Source organism: Panthera onca, chromosome C2, assembly GCF_046562875.1.
Source record: "Panthera onca isolate mPanOnc1 chromosome C2, mPanOnc1 haplotype 2, whole genome shotgun sequence".
NCBI lineage: Eukaryota > Metazoa > Chordata > Mammalia > Carnivora > Felidae > Panthera > Panthera onca.
In genome coordinates this window covers 68,574,152-68,586,571 of record NC_138347.1, presented here as the reverse complement: position 1 = coordinate 68,586,571, position 12,420 = coordinate 68,574,152, and the positions used below count along the sequence as shown (strand labels likewise).

General features: G+C 47.9%; 1 protein-coding gene across 1 annotated transcript in view; it reads right to left on the bottom strand.

Annotated features, from left to right (window-relative positions):
* PDIA5 (protein disulfide isomerase family A member 5) overlaps positions 1-12,420 on the bottom strand; it is a 93,461-nt gene that overhangs the window by 15,413 nt on the left and 65,628 nt on the right. Inside the window, exons 12-13 of the mRNA XM_060639769.3 lie at positions 1,157-1,227; positions 450-610 (exon numbers count right to left, since the gene is read on the bottom strand). Of these exons, the coding sequence (XP_060495752.3) occupies positions 450-610; positions 1,157-1,227 (232 nt within the window). The remainder of the gene's footprint in view (positions 1-449; positions 611-1,156; positions 1,228-12,420) is intronic.

The window sequence follows — 12,420 nt, the reverse complement described above, 5'->3', positions numbered from 1 at the left end:
TGTCAGCCCCAGACCACCACAGGCTGCCTCGTGGACACATTACCGGAGGCCTGGTCAACCACCAGCAGACCTGGTCCTGAACGAGTTCAGCTCGGAGTGTGAAGAGCTGTGTGTGTCCTCCAGCCATCAAAGCAAATGGAATAAAATGCCATGAGGAAGCCTGGGGCTAGGTCACGGGGAGAGGGGGTGGTCTAAGAAGACAGACATGCCACCCCCTGCACTGGTGCTGGTGAAACTGCATCCGGGAAGGCTACCAGTGACGTGCTGCGTGAGAACATGTGGCCAGCACCCCAGAGGTGGCTTTAGAATTGGAGAAATCCAGTCCGCCTTGGCTCTTGTGGCCCTGAGCCAGGGTTAGCAGCCTCTAAGGTTTACTCTGTCTCCTCCAGGCCTGTTCCAGTGGCCACCAGCCAGGAGTCAGGATGTGCTACTGAGACCACCACACTTACTTTCGCATCCACTCAATAAAGTTCTTCTTTGTTCTGAGCGCAGGCACTGCATATTTCTCTCCGTTCTTAAAATACTTCAATGTAGGAAACTCGGAGATGTGGAATCTTTCTGCCAGGGCCTTGTTGACAGTGGCATCGACAGCTGCAAGGACACCAGAGCTCTGGGATGGGGGAGAGGCCAACCATGCATGACAGCCTCAGACACCGTGCTGGAAAAAGAGGAGCCCAGATGCCAGCCCCCCACCCGCCCGGGGACTGCCAGTGTTTCACTGGGAGTGGCTGGCTCCCTGGGCTCATATATTCCAGGGAATGACTGCACACTAGAAAGTGCATTATTTCCCATTTGTGGGCTGAAATGGACTTTTAAATCTGCCCTGCCAATTAGGCTGTGTAGACTGTGGCCGTTCCCAATAGCCAGGGTCCCAGAGCAAAGAGAGAGAACTTTGAGGCTTCACCCCAGAGCCATGACCTGGCGGAGGCCGCATGGACAGTGTGGGAACACGACCCCGTCGTCTCTCTGCACCGCTCCATCCCTGCTACAGGCCCCACTGTCTACAACATGTGTACTCAGGGACAGTGAAGTCCCGCAGACCTCAGGGATCAGGGAAGTGGCTGCGGAGCCTGCGCGGGAAAGTCACTGTGATGATTCAGGTCACTGATTCTTCAGAAGAAAATGGTGGTGGGGAGGTTAAGAAAAGGAAGCTTACGTCTGCTTCTCCATGGAGGACTTCTGCTGCATTCTCAAACTCTGGCTTCATTTTCTTACAGTGACCACACCCTGTGGGAAGAAATCAAGAGAAAACATCCCCATGGCATGGAGGCTACAGTGATGCCCCTGCCTCTGTGCAACAGCTGGGCCCTATTCACAGACACCAGGGGGACCTGAGAGAAAAGAAGCAGCACCAGCTCAGAGGCAAGAAATCTTTTCCCTAATCCACTTGGTAGAGAGGGGAAGGTGTGCAAGAGGCAAAAAAATGAAGTCACTACATGAAAAAGACTGGCTATATGTATCTATAGGTCCTATACTGGATATATACATATATAGGTCCTGTGTGCCAGGCACTGCTATAAGAGCTTTATATCCTCACAACAGCCCTGCAAGGTATAACCTGATTATCTCCATTTTATAGATGAGAAAACTAAGGCACCAAGAAGGTAGGGGACTGGCCAAGGCTACTTACACAGCCACAGGTCACAGAGCCAGGGTGCGAACCCAAGCAGTGTGGCTGGAGGCCACAGTCACAGGCAGTGTGTGCTTCCCAGCACCACTACCACTGCCATCCCCTTCCCCAGGGGCAAAGGGAGCCCGAGGCTTGAACTGGGAATAAGCATTCACAGAAGCAAGAATACATTCCAATTGTCCCCACAGGGGAGGATGTATGATATGACAGGCACAGGGATCAGGCCTGTCATTTCCAAATGCCTATTTCTTCATATAAAGATTGCTCTGCCCTCTCCTCCAACCACACACATGCAGTAACATCATGAATAATAAAATTTGATACATTAAAAAGTAAACAAACACTTTGATAGGTGATGTCAGGACATTTGTACATGGCTTTCACTTTAGTAGAGAGTACTTTCTGGCTTCTAACACTGCAGGGGCTGTGAAGCAAGGAGGTCCAGACTGGCTCAGGCTCGGGACAGCTGAAAGGTGAACCTGGCTGTGTGGGGGCCACGCGTGAAGCAGGCTAAGCAGAAGGCCTTCTCGTGGGGGTACGGCTGTGTGGAAGCCAACAGCACTGCAATTCTGTAGCTAACTTGGGAGAAAGGGAGGCAGACAGACATACCAGTATTAGCAGAGGGGACCTCCCACAGCCTCCGGAAGCCACCAAGCCATGGGAAGGGCTTTTCTGCTTCCATCTGAGCACCTGGCTGGGGCAAAAGTTCCTGTCTTCTCCAAGGTCACTCCTGCAGAGCTCAGCCCCAGGGGGTACCAGAACACAAACATGTCCCCTCCACCCCTGCCTGTTCTCAGCTTCCTCAGTCCATGCTTACCCGTTCCTCCCAGGGACAAGGGGTTCCACAGTGGCTATGCTGCATCCCCCCCTCCCCCACCCACACACTGATAGTAGAAACTTTAAGTGACCATGCAGCATCCAGGCCAGAGCCGTCAAGCCCCTCTTTGGACAGAGCACTCTGGGGAGCCATGAGATGACTCAGTGGATAGAACTGTCCCTGATGGAATTCAGCCCAGGGAGCAACTACAATTCTCAGTGGCACCAGCATTTTGGTCCTTCTCAAATGGGCCCAAGGATAAGGGAAACCTGTGGGTTCATGGTCTGACTACAGCCCACTCAGGATGCCATGAACCATAGATCACCATGACACTGAAACATAAGAACATCATTTGCCAGAAATGAACATTTAGTGCTATCACAAGCCATTAGTCACTTTCTAAGCAATCAGGTTACATAGGATTGTTTTGTTTTGTTTTGGTTAAGTTTATCTAGAACTGAAAACACGTTTTCCCCAAAGAAACAATTTCATACACAGATTCTAGGCCGGTTCTCAGGAAGGACTATAAAAACCCATTTAACAGAATGTGCCTGAAGCATATATAGCATGCAGTGCTATTTCTACTTCACTGAACTGTCCCCCAGATGGAAAACACACGATCCAGCTCCGGACACCACACAGGCCTCTGCCTGCGGCGAGCAGCTACCCACAACAGCAAGAGAGAGCATCTTCCTCAGCTCAGAGTGGGACTCTGGGCCTTCTTGGGTCACTGACACTCTTAAGAATTTAATAAAAGCTTCTCCTTCCCTTCTCCCAGACGGATGCGTATGAAGTCCAAATTTACATATAACTTCATAGGGATCCGATCCCCTATCTGGCTCACAGACCCCAGTTAAAAGCCAAGGCACACAAGGCCCAACTCCAAGGCATTCTTTCCCATGGGAGGTGGGGCAAAAGAGCACAGAGCTGTCCCTACAGGTGTCCAGGCTCAAGTGTCCATTCACACCAATCCATGTGTCAGGAGTAATGGAATATTCTACGGAAGAGTCTACTGACTTGACGTGGAATATGCTAAAATGAACTTTTTTTTTCCTGGTTCTCACTAAGAGCAAAGGAGTAAGTCATTCTCTGGAGCTTATGGTCAGGATGAAGGGGTTCTAGAATTCTTAAAGTGGACCCCCACTCCTTCGGCCTGCCTCCAGGCTGACAGCTCCTGGCAGCCTGCCCCAAGGGATCACCCATTCTCCCGTTCCCAGACTGGCCCTTCCTGACTGTGGCGGTGGAGGCTCACCTTGCATGAAGAGAAGTCAGGAAAAGGAAGCTCAGAGGAACTCCTAATGCTGATCTGTCACCCAAGAATTCAGCCTGCCCTGGAGAAGAGGAAGTGAGTGACCGGGGTCACCCACTCAGTCCAGTGGAGACCTGGGCTCAAGGCTCCAACTGGCCTCTAAAAAAGGCAGGAGTGGCAGGGAGACTCGCCCCTGACTACCCTCTCCCATAAACAAAATATGAATGGTATTGTCAGGCCAGTGCCAGCAGGGCCCATGGTCAAGGTGGGCAGTGCGATGGACTGGGGACTAGGGGAGGGAAGACAAAGAAAAGCCAGCCATTGCCACTGACAGAAAACCACTATTTCTTTCCAAAATGTCCCAGTCAATGTGACAGGACCCCTGAAGATAAGAGAATTCACCTTCATACCTTTATCAAGTTCTGGCCCTTTGATGCCACTGTCCTGCTGGGGTAGCAAATAGACTTCCATATCACCTGCTAGCTTCTATCCGTGGTGGGCCAGAGATGGACTCTGAGCCTGAGAATTGGCTCACTGGGAGGAAGGGTCTATCACAGACATGGGAGGGACAAGTGGAAGATATGCCAGGAAATGTCCAGCCTCTTTAGTTTGCACTCATGCCTCTCTCCTGGACTTCCGGCCCGGTCTCCCAGGACTCTCCTTAAAATAATAAAAGTACTTGCTCACTGTACTGGGCTTTGCCAGCCCAATGAGACAGACGGGACAAGCTCATTAGAGCCAGAGATGGGCCCTGACATGGGATTGAGGTGGATCTTCTGGCTGGAGTTCCCATCACTGTGTCCACATGACACAAAATTCCCCCCAAATTCTTCTGTCCATCAGCACCCACTCCTCATCATCACAGCCCTTGCCCTGATGGACCAGGCATCTCCACACAGTGCCTACCAGGCTCCGGCCCCTACCCTGAGTCTTTGGTTCATTCCATCCCCACCAAACCAACCATTTCTCTTCTACTCACAAAGTACTTATTCATATATTTCCATGGCATTTAATTTCATACTGCCTTGTGACTGTTATATTGCTGTCTTCTGATATTTAGGAGCAGCCAGGACATCTTTTCAAGACATAAATCAGATCAAACTCTCTTGGTTATAACTTTGCAATGGCTGTCCATTACAGGTACATCAAAATCCAAACTCTACCATCGCCATAAACTGCACGCCATCTGACTCTCCCACCCACTGACCTCAGCTCCTGTCACCTCCCTCCTGTCCTCTGCTCTGCAATCTGAGGCCTTCTTTCTGTTCTGTCAGACCAAGCTCACTTCTACTTCACGGGTCTTCATGTTACTCTTACCTGGAACATGTCTTTTCCCCATGTCTGTGCACGGCTGACCACTTTCACATCATTCAGGTGTTAGCTCAAATGTCACTTCCATGGAGAAATTCCCTGACCATCTAATCCAGAGGAGCCTCACACCATCATGTTCTCTTCCAATATCCTATTTATTTTCTTAACTGTACTCAAAACAACTGGAGTAATCAGGAGGTGCCTATGGTGGCTCAGTCAGTTAAGCATCTGAATCTTGATTTCGGCTTGGGTCACAATCTTGTAGTTTGTGAGTTCAAGCCCCGCTTCATGCTTTGTGCTGACAGAGTGAAGCCTGCTTGGGATTCTCTCTCTCCCTCTCTCTGTGTCTCCCCAGCTCGTGCTCTCTCTCAAAATAAATAAATAAACTTTAAAAAAACAACAACTGGAGTCATCTTCTTACTTGAACCTGTCCATTCCAACTGGAATGCAAGCTCTGTACAGACTTGGCTGTGTGTCTAGCTCACCACCATATCCCTGGTACTGAGGATGGCAGTCAACACACATTTTGGATGAGTTAACTTCATGCCTATACTGTTCAGGTTTACACCTGTGCGCACAAGGTTTAACTGGACTAAATTCTTTTGGGGCAAGAGTCATTCTTGTATCCGAATAGTTGCTAGTTTGACTATTTAGTATAACTGGCAGCCAAGCCAGTTACTGGGTACACACCCACCCCCTGCCCACCATTTATTCACTTCTGCTCCTTACAAGGTCTGTAAAACATCTCTGGAAATCTCCAACATCTATGGATTTTGTTCTACAGCTTCTCCTTCATACCCTAGAGTACTCGTCCCCTTGCTTACAGCACCAGTTCCCTCTGCTTCCTGAACAAGATACGAAGGCTAGGCAATAAACCTCTGTAAAGAGAGTTATGACAAGGAGAATGACCAGGCCCCAAAGAAGAGAAAGGTCTGGCCAGACGAACATCTCCCTTGTTGGCACCCACCTGTTCTGGAGCTCTGTGGGTCCTGGGCAGTGCCTGCCTTGACCCCAGTCCCAGCCTTTTGGGCCTGGCCTTCAGGATGTCCTGGCCATGGGGACTGCGTGAGAGCCAGAGGAGGAGGTTACAGAGCAGAAGCAGGACTCCAGCCCACTGAGTTTTAGTGTCCTGATTGTGATTTGATAGGCCATTAAGTTTTACTGCCAAACTTCCTTGTTGGGTTTTTATCATCTGTGTAAGTGCACTTATGCTGATTTTCATGACCTGGCACAGGGGCTGCGTGTCAACTCCTCGAGCACATTCTTTTCTGGCTGTGGGAATGTTAGCCTCCCGTCAACCCCAAGCTTTCCAATTCCTCTGGATTACACCAACTTTAATTATACCTATGATTTTATTACAGATCAGCTATGGAGACTTCCCTGGATCCTGGAACCAGGATTTTCCAGGGGACCAGATTAATCTGGAAAGCTCCCATGTAACTGGGACCCTATAGGGAGCCTGGATTTTCCTATCCACATTCCTGCTGCCTTGCCTGGAACTTGGCTGAGAGCATGTCAGGGAAGTGGGGCTCCTACAGATGCTAGCAGACACACTCACATTTTAACACTGTGATGAGTTCCTCCAGGGACCGCAGGGCTCTTTCAAAGCTTCTAGCTGTATACACAACAAAGCTGACTCATAGATACTCACAGACACTCTGGGGGCAGGCTCACACACTGACGGATGACTCCATCCATCACACAGCCCTCTTCTTGTGCAAAAAGAGAGTATTTTTTTTTTTTCTCTTCCTTTACATTAGTGGAAAATGTAGATAACAAGCTTTTAAATTTTTTCTTCCAGGCTTCTATCCTAAGGAAATAATCTGACATGTGGACAAATATTTATGCATGAAACTGTTCTCTGCAGTGTGATTTATCATGGGGAAATACGGTAAACAACTCGAACCTGCAACATTATGGTGCTGGCTAAGTAATTTATGGTGCCATTATACAATGGAATATTATGTGACCACAAAAAGCATGTACAAAAAAGAATTTTTAATAACATAAGAAAACACAAGATAATTTTAAGAAAGATGTAAAGGAAAAACATGCATGGAAAAAAGGACTTAAATAAAATTAGATCCTTTCTTCCCATCTGGTACAACAAGATGAAGAATACAGAGGAATTAAAGAACAAGATGAAAAAAACAAAAATATTAGAACAAAATGCAGGGCACTGGTTTTATAACCTAGGGATGGATTTCCCAGGCAAGCCATGAATCCCAGAGGTCAAGATGGGGAAAGACAGGCTTGCAGAAGGCTCAGGGGTGCAGGTTTTAATCCTGGCTCTATCTTTTTGGCTAAGTGACCTTTGGCCAGTTTCTCAACCTTCTGGTGCTTTTCTGTCCCAACCTATAAATTAGGGATAATCATGATATCTACCTCTTAAGATCTGTTGTGAATATCAAATGAGTTAGTAGATACAAACTGCTTAGAACAAATGCCTGATCCATGGTAAGTGCTCCATAAATATTCTACTTAACTATTTGACTACAAAAAAGGAAGCTTTTGTACAATGAAAGGCACCATAAAGTTAGAGCTAGTAACAGACTACAAAGAGAACACGTGGCTCGCGTGAGAAAACATATCAAGATTACTATCGATAAGTATAGAGTTCCAGCTCGAGAAGAAAAAAACCCAGCAGAAAAATGGACAAAGGATACGAATAAGTGGTTCACAGAAGAACTACGGAAGGCTGACTAGCACATGAAAGGATGCTCAATTTCTCCAGAGGCCAAGGAGCTGTGGGCAAGTTGCCCTTTTGCCCAGTTTGGCAGGAATTGAAAAGGCGGACAGTATCCGTGGCTGGCAAGGATGCAGGCTGTCACACACTGCCAGGTGTGGCAAAGACTTTCTGGAGGGAAGCTGGCAGTATCTATCAAAGCTCAAGCACACTCATCCTGTGGTCCAGAACTTCAGTTTCAGGAGTGAGTCACGAATATTTAGACATGTTCCCGAATACATATGCTTACAAATGTTCACTGCACTGTTTAACTAATCAAAGACTGGTGGCCAATGTCTATCAATAGGAAATGGTTTAAAATCTATATCTCAATTATTAAATACTACTCAATGGTTGGAAAGATCGAGGTAGATTTATATGCCAACATCTACATGTACACAAAAACATCTTCAAGACCCACTGGTAAGTGAAAAAAAGCAAGCCACAGAAGAAGACAGGAAATGATACTATTAACATAAAAAACCTAAACTCAAAACACTGATATTTAGGTAGAAGCACAAAAGGAGGAGAAAGATGTTCCAACTGGTAGCAATGGTCAACCCCGGTAGGGGCTCAGGGGAGGGAGTGGGGACTTCACTGTTCATACTAGATTCTTCTATATCCCTTGAACCTTGCGTTGCCAATAATAAAAATGTTAATATTATCCTTATGTTGTTTGTGCAATTAAAAATAAAAGTGATAGCATGAAGGACTTTTATAGCATGATAGTTACACAAATCCACACATGTCAGAAAAAAACTCTATTTACCTATATGTTGATTAAAAAAATTAAAAAAAAAGGGGGGGCGGGGAAATAAACTAGAAAGAATGACGCCAAAAAGTGACAAGTGGTTGCTTCTGGATAACGGGATTGTAGGTGGTTTTTTTCTGCCTTGATCATTTATACTTCTCTGTACCTTCTAGATTTTCTATGAAGATCATATTAATTGAGAATAAGACAGAAAGTAAGAAGCAGAAAATCTGGAGTCTGACAGGGCTCTGCTACCGAGCCGAGGGAGACAGCCCAGCTCCTGGAAGGCAGGCCAGGCCCAGCAGCCTCCAGCACACGTTTCCAAGAAAACCCCTGGACCTGTTGCCCAGGAACGCAGGTGGATGCGGCAGGGGTGCACGGGGGGGACAAGCTGCTTCTCGGGGACACCCTCCCTGTGAGCCCCCCTTTGTTCCTTCTACCAGCCCCACGTAGGTGACGCTCCCTCAGGTAGTGTCCTTCCGTGGCCCAATGCAGGGCTGCAGGCACACAGACAGGGGGGAGCAGGTGGGTGTTCCTGCAGCCAAACACACAGTGACAAGAAGATGAGGACAATGCATTCTGACTTTTCTCCTTCAGGAAGTTGCAGAAAGAAACAAAAGTCTCCAGGAGCAGCAGTAGTCCGTGTTCGGCCACCACACCCTTTTTGGACACTATCCTCTGTGGGGTCAGAGAGCTGGGCCTGGTGCTGCAGCCTCCCTCGTCCATGCCAGGCCCCACACTGAAGGCCAGATGGATGCAAAGGGGGAAGCGCTGAGCCATGGAGGGTTGCCCCAGGGCTACGAGTGAGGCCCCCACTCTATCCCTACACTGCACAGCACACACCCTCCTCTCAGAGCCCACTGCTCACACTCAGACTGTCCTCCCCAGGAGGCTCATCCCAATTCCGGAAGGCGAGGTCCACGGAGCAAACCTGCTTGTAAATCTCAGCCCCTGTCGTTCCCTCAATGTGATCTGGGCCAAGACTGGAGCTAACATAGGTGGAGGGCCCTGCACTGTGCTGAGCCTGTGCTTATTTGCTCAGTGATGACTCAGGCATCAGATGTAGAGGCTGCAGAAGGATCTGTGTGAGGTTGCTAACCCACTCCAGCTAGAAGGCAAGGGTGAGGGAAAGAAGGTAATAAGGCAAGAGGAGAGGCTGAGGTGGAAAGTAAGTGGCAAGAAAGCTGGAAAAGACAGTAAAGAAGCAGGAGGCCACTGGAGGTTTGATAACAGGCAACAACAGGGGCTTTTCCTGCCAAGAATCCAGGGGGTCAGCTCCATAGGTACCCTGTGAAAGTTCAAGCACAGAACCAAGTGATTTGCTTCTGGAACGTACAGATGCCAGGGAGCACCCGCCTGGGGCAGGCATCAGTCAGATGGAAAGCTGAAGATCCTTTCTCTTCCTGGCCTTTCAGAGTGGAACTGGGAAGCATCTGACATTGAGCAAGCACATACTCTGTGCATAGAAATAACACTGCAAAGAGGGACCATGACTCTTTCTGGGAGTCAGTGTCAGGAATGTTAATTTTCTTCTCTATATTTTCCTATATTATCCCTTTATAAAATGTACATACATCCCTTTTTAATTACCAGAAAGTCAGAAAAATAAATTCAGCTTTTTAGTTTGAGCCCTATTTCAGACTATTGGCATCTTTAAAAATCTTAAATGCAATTGTTCAATATTTTAGCTAGCTATCCTTTTTCCAGCTCTAACCCTTGCAGATTTAGAAGTATGCCTTGTTTTTTAGAGTGTTAACAAAACTGTTGAATAAAAAACAAGTACCACCCTCTAGACAGAGCCAGGCCTGACTCACATTCATTCAGCACCAAGGAGGTGCTCCTGTCAAGGCGACCCCATCCCGCCCCTCTTATCCATACAGTCAGGAAAACAGAGATTTGCTTTTGATAAAAGAAAGACGTGCTAATTCACGAACTCAGTAATCATGTCCTAAGAAACAAATCAAGCACATCCAGCAGTCCTTAGTAGAAACTCTGGTCTCCTGTGTTGAAAGATTCCAACTTGTTCTTCTAAGCCTCCAAAACGATCTGCTTCTAAACCACTTCCTGTTTGCTCTGGGATGGAAGCCTGTAATACTACTGATTTCCAGCATTCACCTTTTATGCACTTGGGAAAACTAGGACAGCACTGCCAGTCTCTGGCCTCCTGCCGTTTGTCCTTTTTCCCAGGTCAAATGCCACAAAAGTGGTTTCCCAAGCACTGCAGGTTCTGGGGAGCACTCCAGCATCAGACGTACAGCTAGGCAGCCAAAAGCTCAGTGCTTGCGGCTCTCCTCTCTTGGGTTCCGAATTCTCTCAAAACTGCGTGCATTCCCTCCCTTCTCAGGTGACAGACCATGCTCCTGGATACGGAAGTACTGTGCAGAGAGATTATCCAATGGGAAGCCATTCCCCTCTGATGGGAACAGTAACAGGCAGCTCATCAGGAAGTTTCCCCTCATGCTATTGCCCTGATCCCTATCACTGCTGGTCCAGCAGAAATAAACCCACACACGCACACACATGCACAGCCAGGGGGATAGCAGGTACTTCGTCTGGGAACGCAGGGGCCCTCGCAGGCAGACACCCACCAGCAGAAGCCGCAGACGTCTCCCGTTTGCTAAGTTTGAAATCAGAGCCCCCTCAACAGGGCTTTATACAGAGCAGGGTGGCTTTCAAAATATTTATTAATAACAATGACTAATGGGGAAAACAAGAGCCATCTGGTTTCTAGCTCTCTTTCTCTAATTTAGCTCTAAACAACTTTATTAGTTTGTTTTCTCATTCTTTAAGCCCTTATTCCATGCCCACAGATGACCTTGGGTGGGGGAGGGGTGAAGTAATGAATAAGATCCTTCTGGTTCAGGGAGGGAAGAGGGTAAGGGACAGACAGGTTCCAGGCCCCAGACCCTGTAAGCATCAGCTACTACAATAGACTGCTCACAACCAAAGACTACAAGAAAGAACACAGACAAAAATTACCCAGTGTGCAACCCAGGTTCTTAAAAAGAAAGGGCTTAATAAACAATTATTAAACAATTCCAATATGGGGCGCCTGTGAGCCTCAGTGGGTTAAGCACCTGACTTCGGCTCAGGTCATGATCTCGTGGTTCGTGAGCTCGAGCCCTGCTTCAGGTGAGCCCCGCTTCTTTCTCTCTCCCTCTCTCTCTGCCCCTCACTCACTTGTACCCTCCCTTCTCAAAAAACAAAACAAAGCAATTCCAATGTATCTGGTACATATTGTTTTGGAATAATATACAGGATTCATCAAAGGGGTCCATACTCTTCACGCTGAGATGCATAAACCACAAATCACTGCTCACACCATTCTGTACTGTGTCAGGGGCTGGGTAGGCTCTCTTGATGCAGGCTGCAAGGACCGACACGCAGGGGTGACATTCCCAGGGAGGAACTGATCACAGTCAGCCAGTACTGCTGGGACAGGGATGCAGGCAGGGTGATCCCAATTCTAGACGCAATGTAACTTGCTGCCAGACTGGCTTCCATCAGCAGCTCTGACATGGGTGGGGAGAGCACATCTCAGCCAGGAAGACGCTGCAGGGCTCACTGGCAGGCAGCTTTTCAGTTCCTGCCAACCGCAGGGACACGCTTACTAAGGCCCTGGCAGGGCTGGGGGTGAAGTGCTCCCAAGGCCCCATCATCACCCTTAAGCAGGAAGCTCTTTGAAACTTAGTTGTTTGCGTGTTTTGTCAGTTTTCTTGAAATTCAGAAAAAAGGGTATAGGAATACTTTCCTTTGGATTCTCTTAAAAATCTGGCACTTATTAGAAAGAAAGGAGCTGAGGAAATCCCCAATGGTGATCTGCTTGTGAACAGCTCCCAACTAACCAAACCCATGCGATACAGCAGAGAAAGGGGAGGGTGGGGAGACCAGGGCTCAGCAGTATAGGACTTACAGAGCAATGTACAATTTGTGCCAT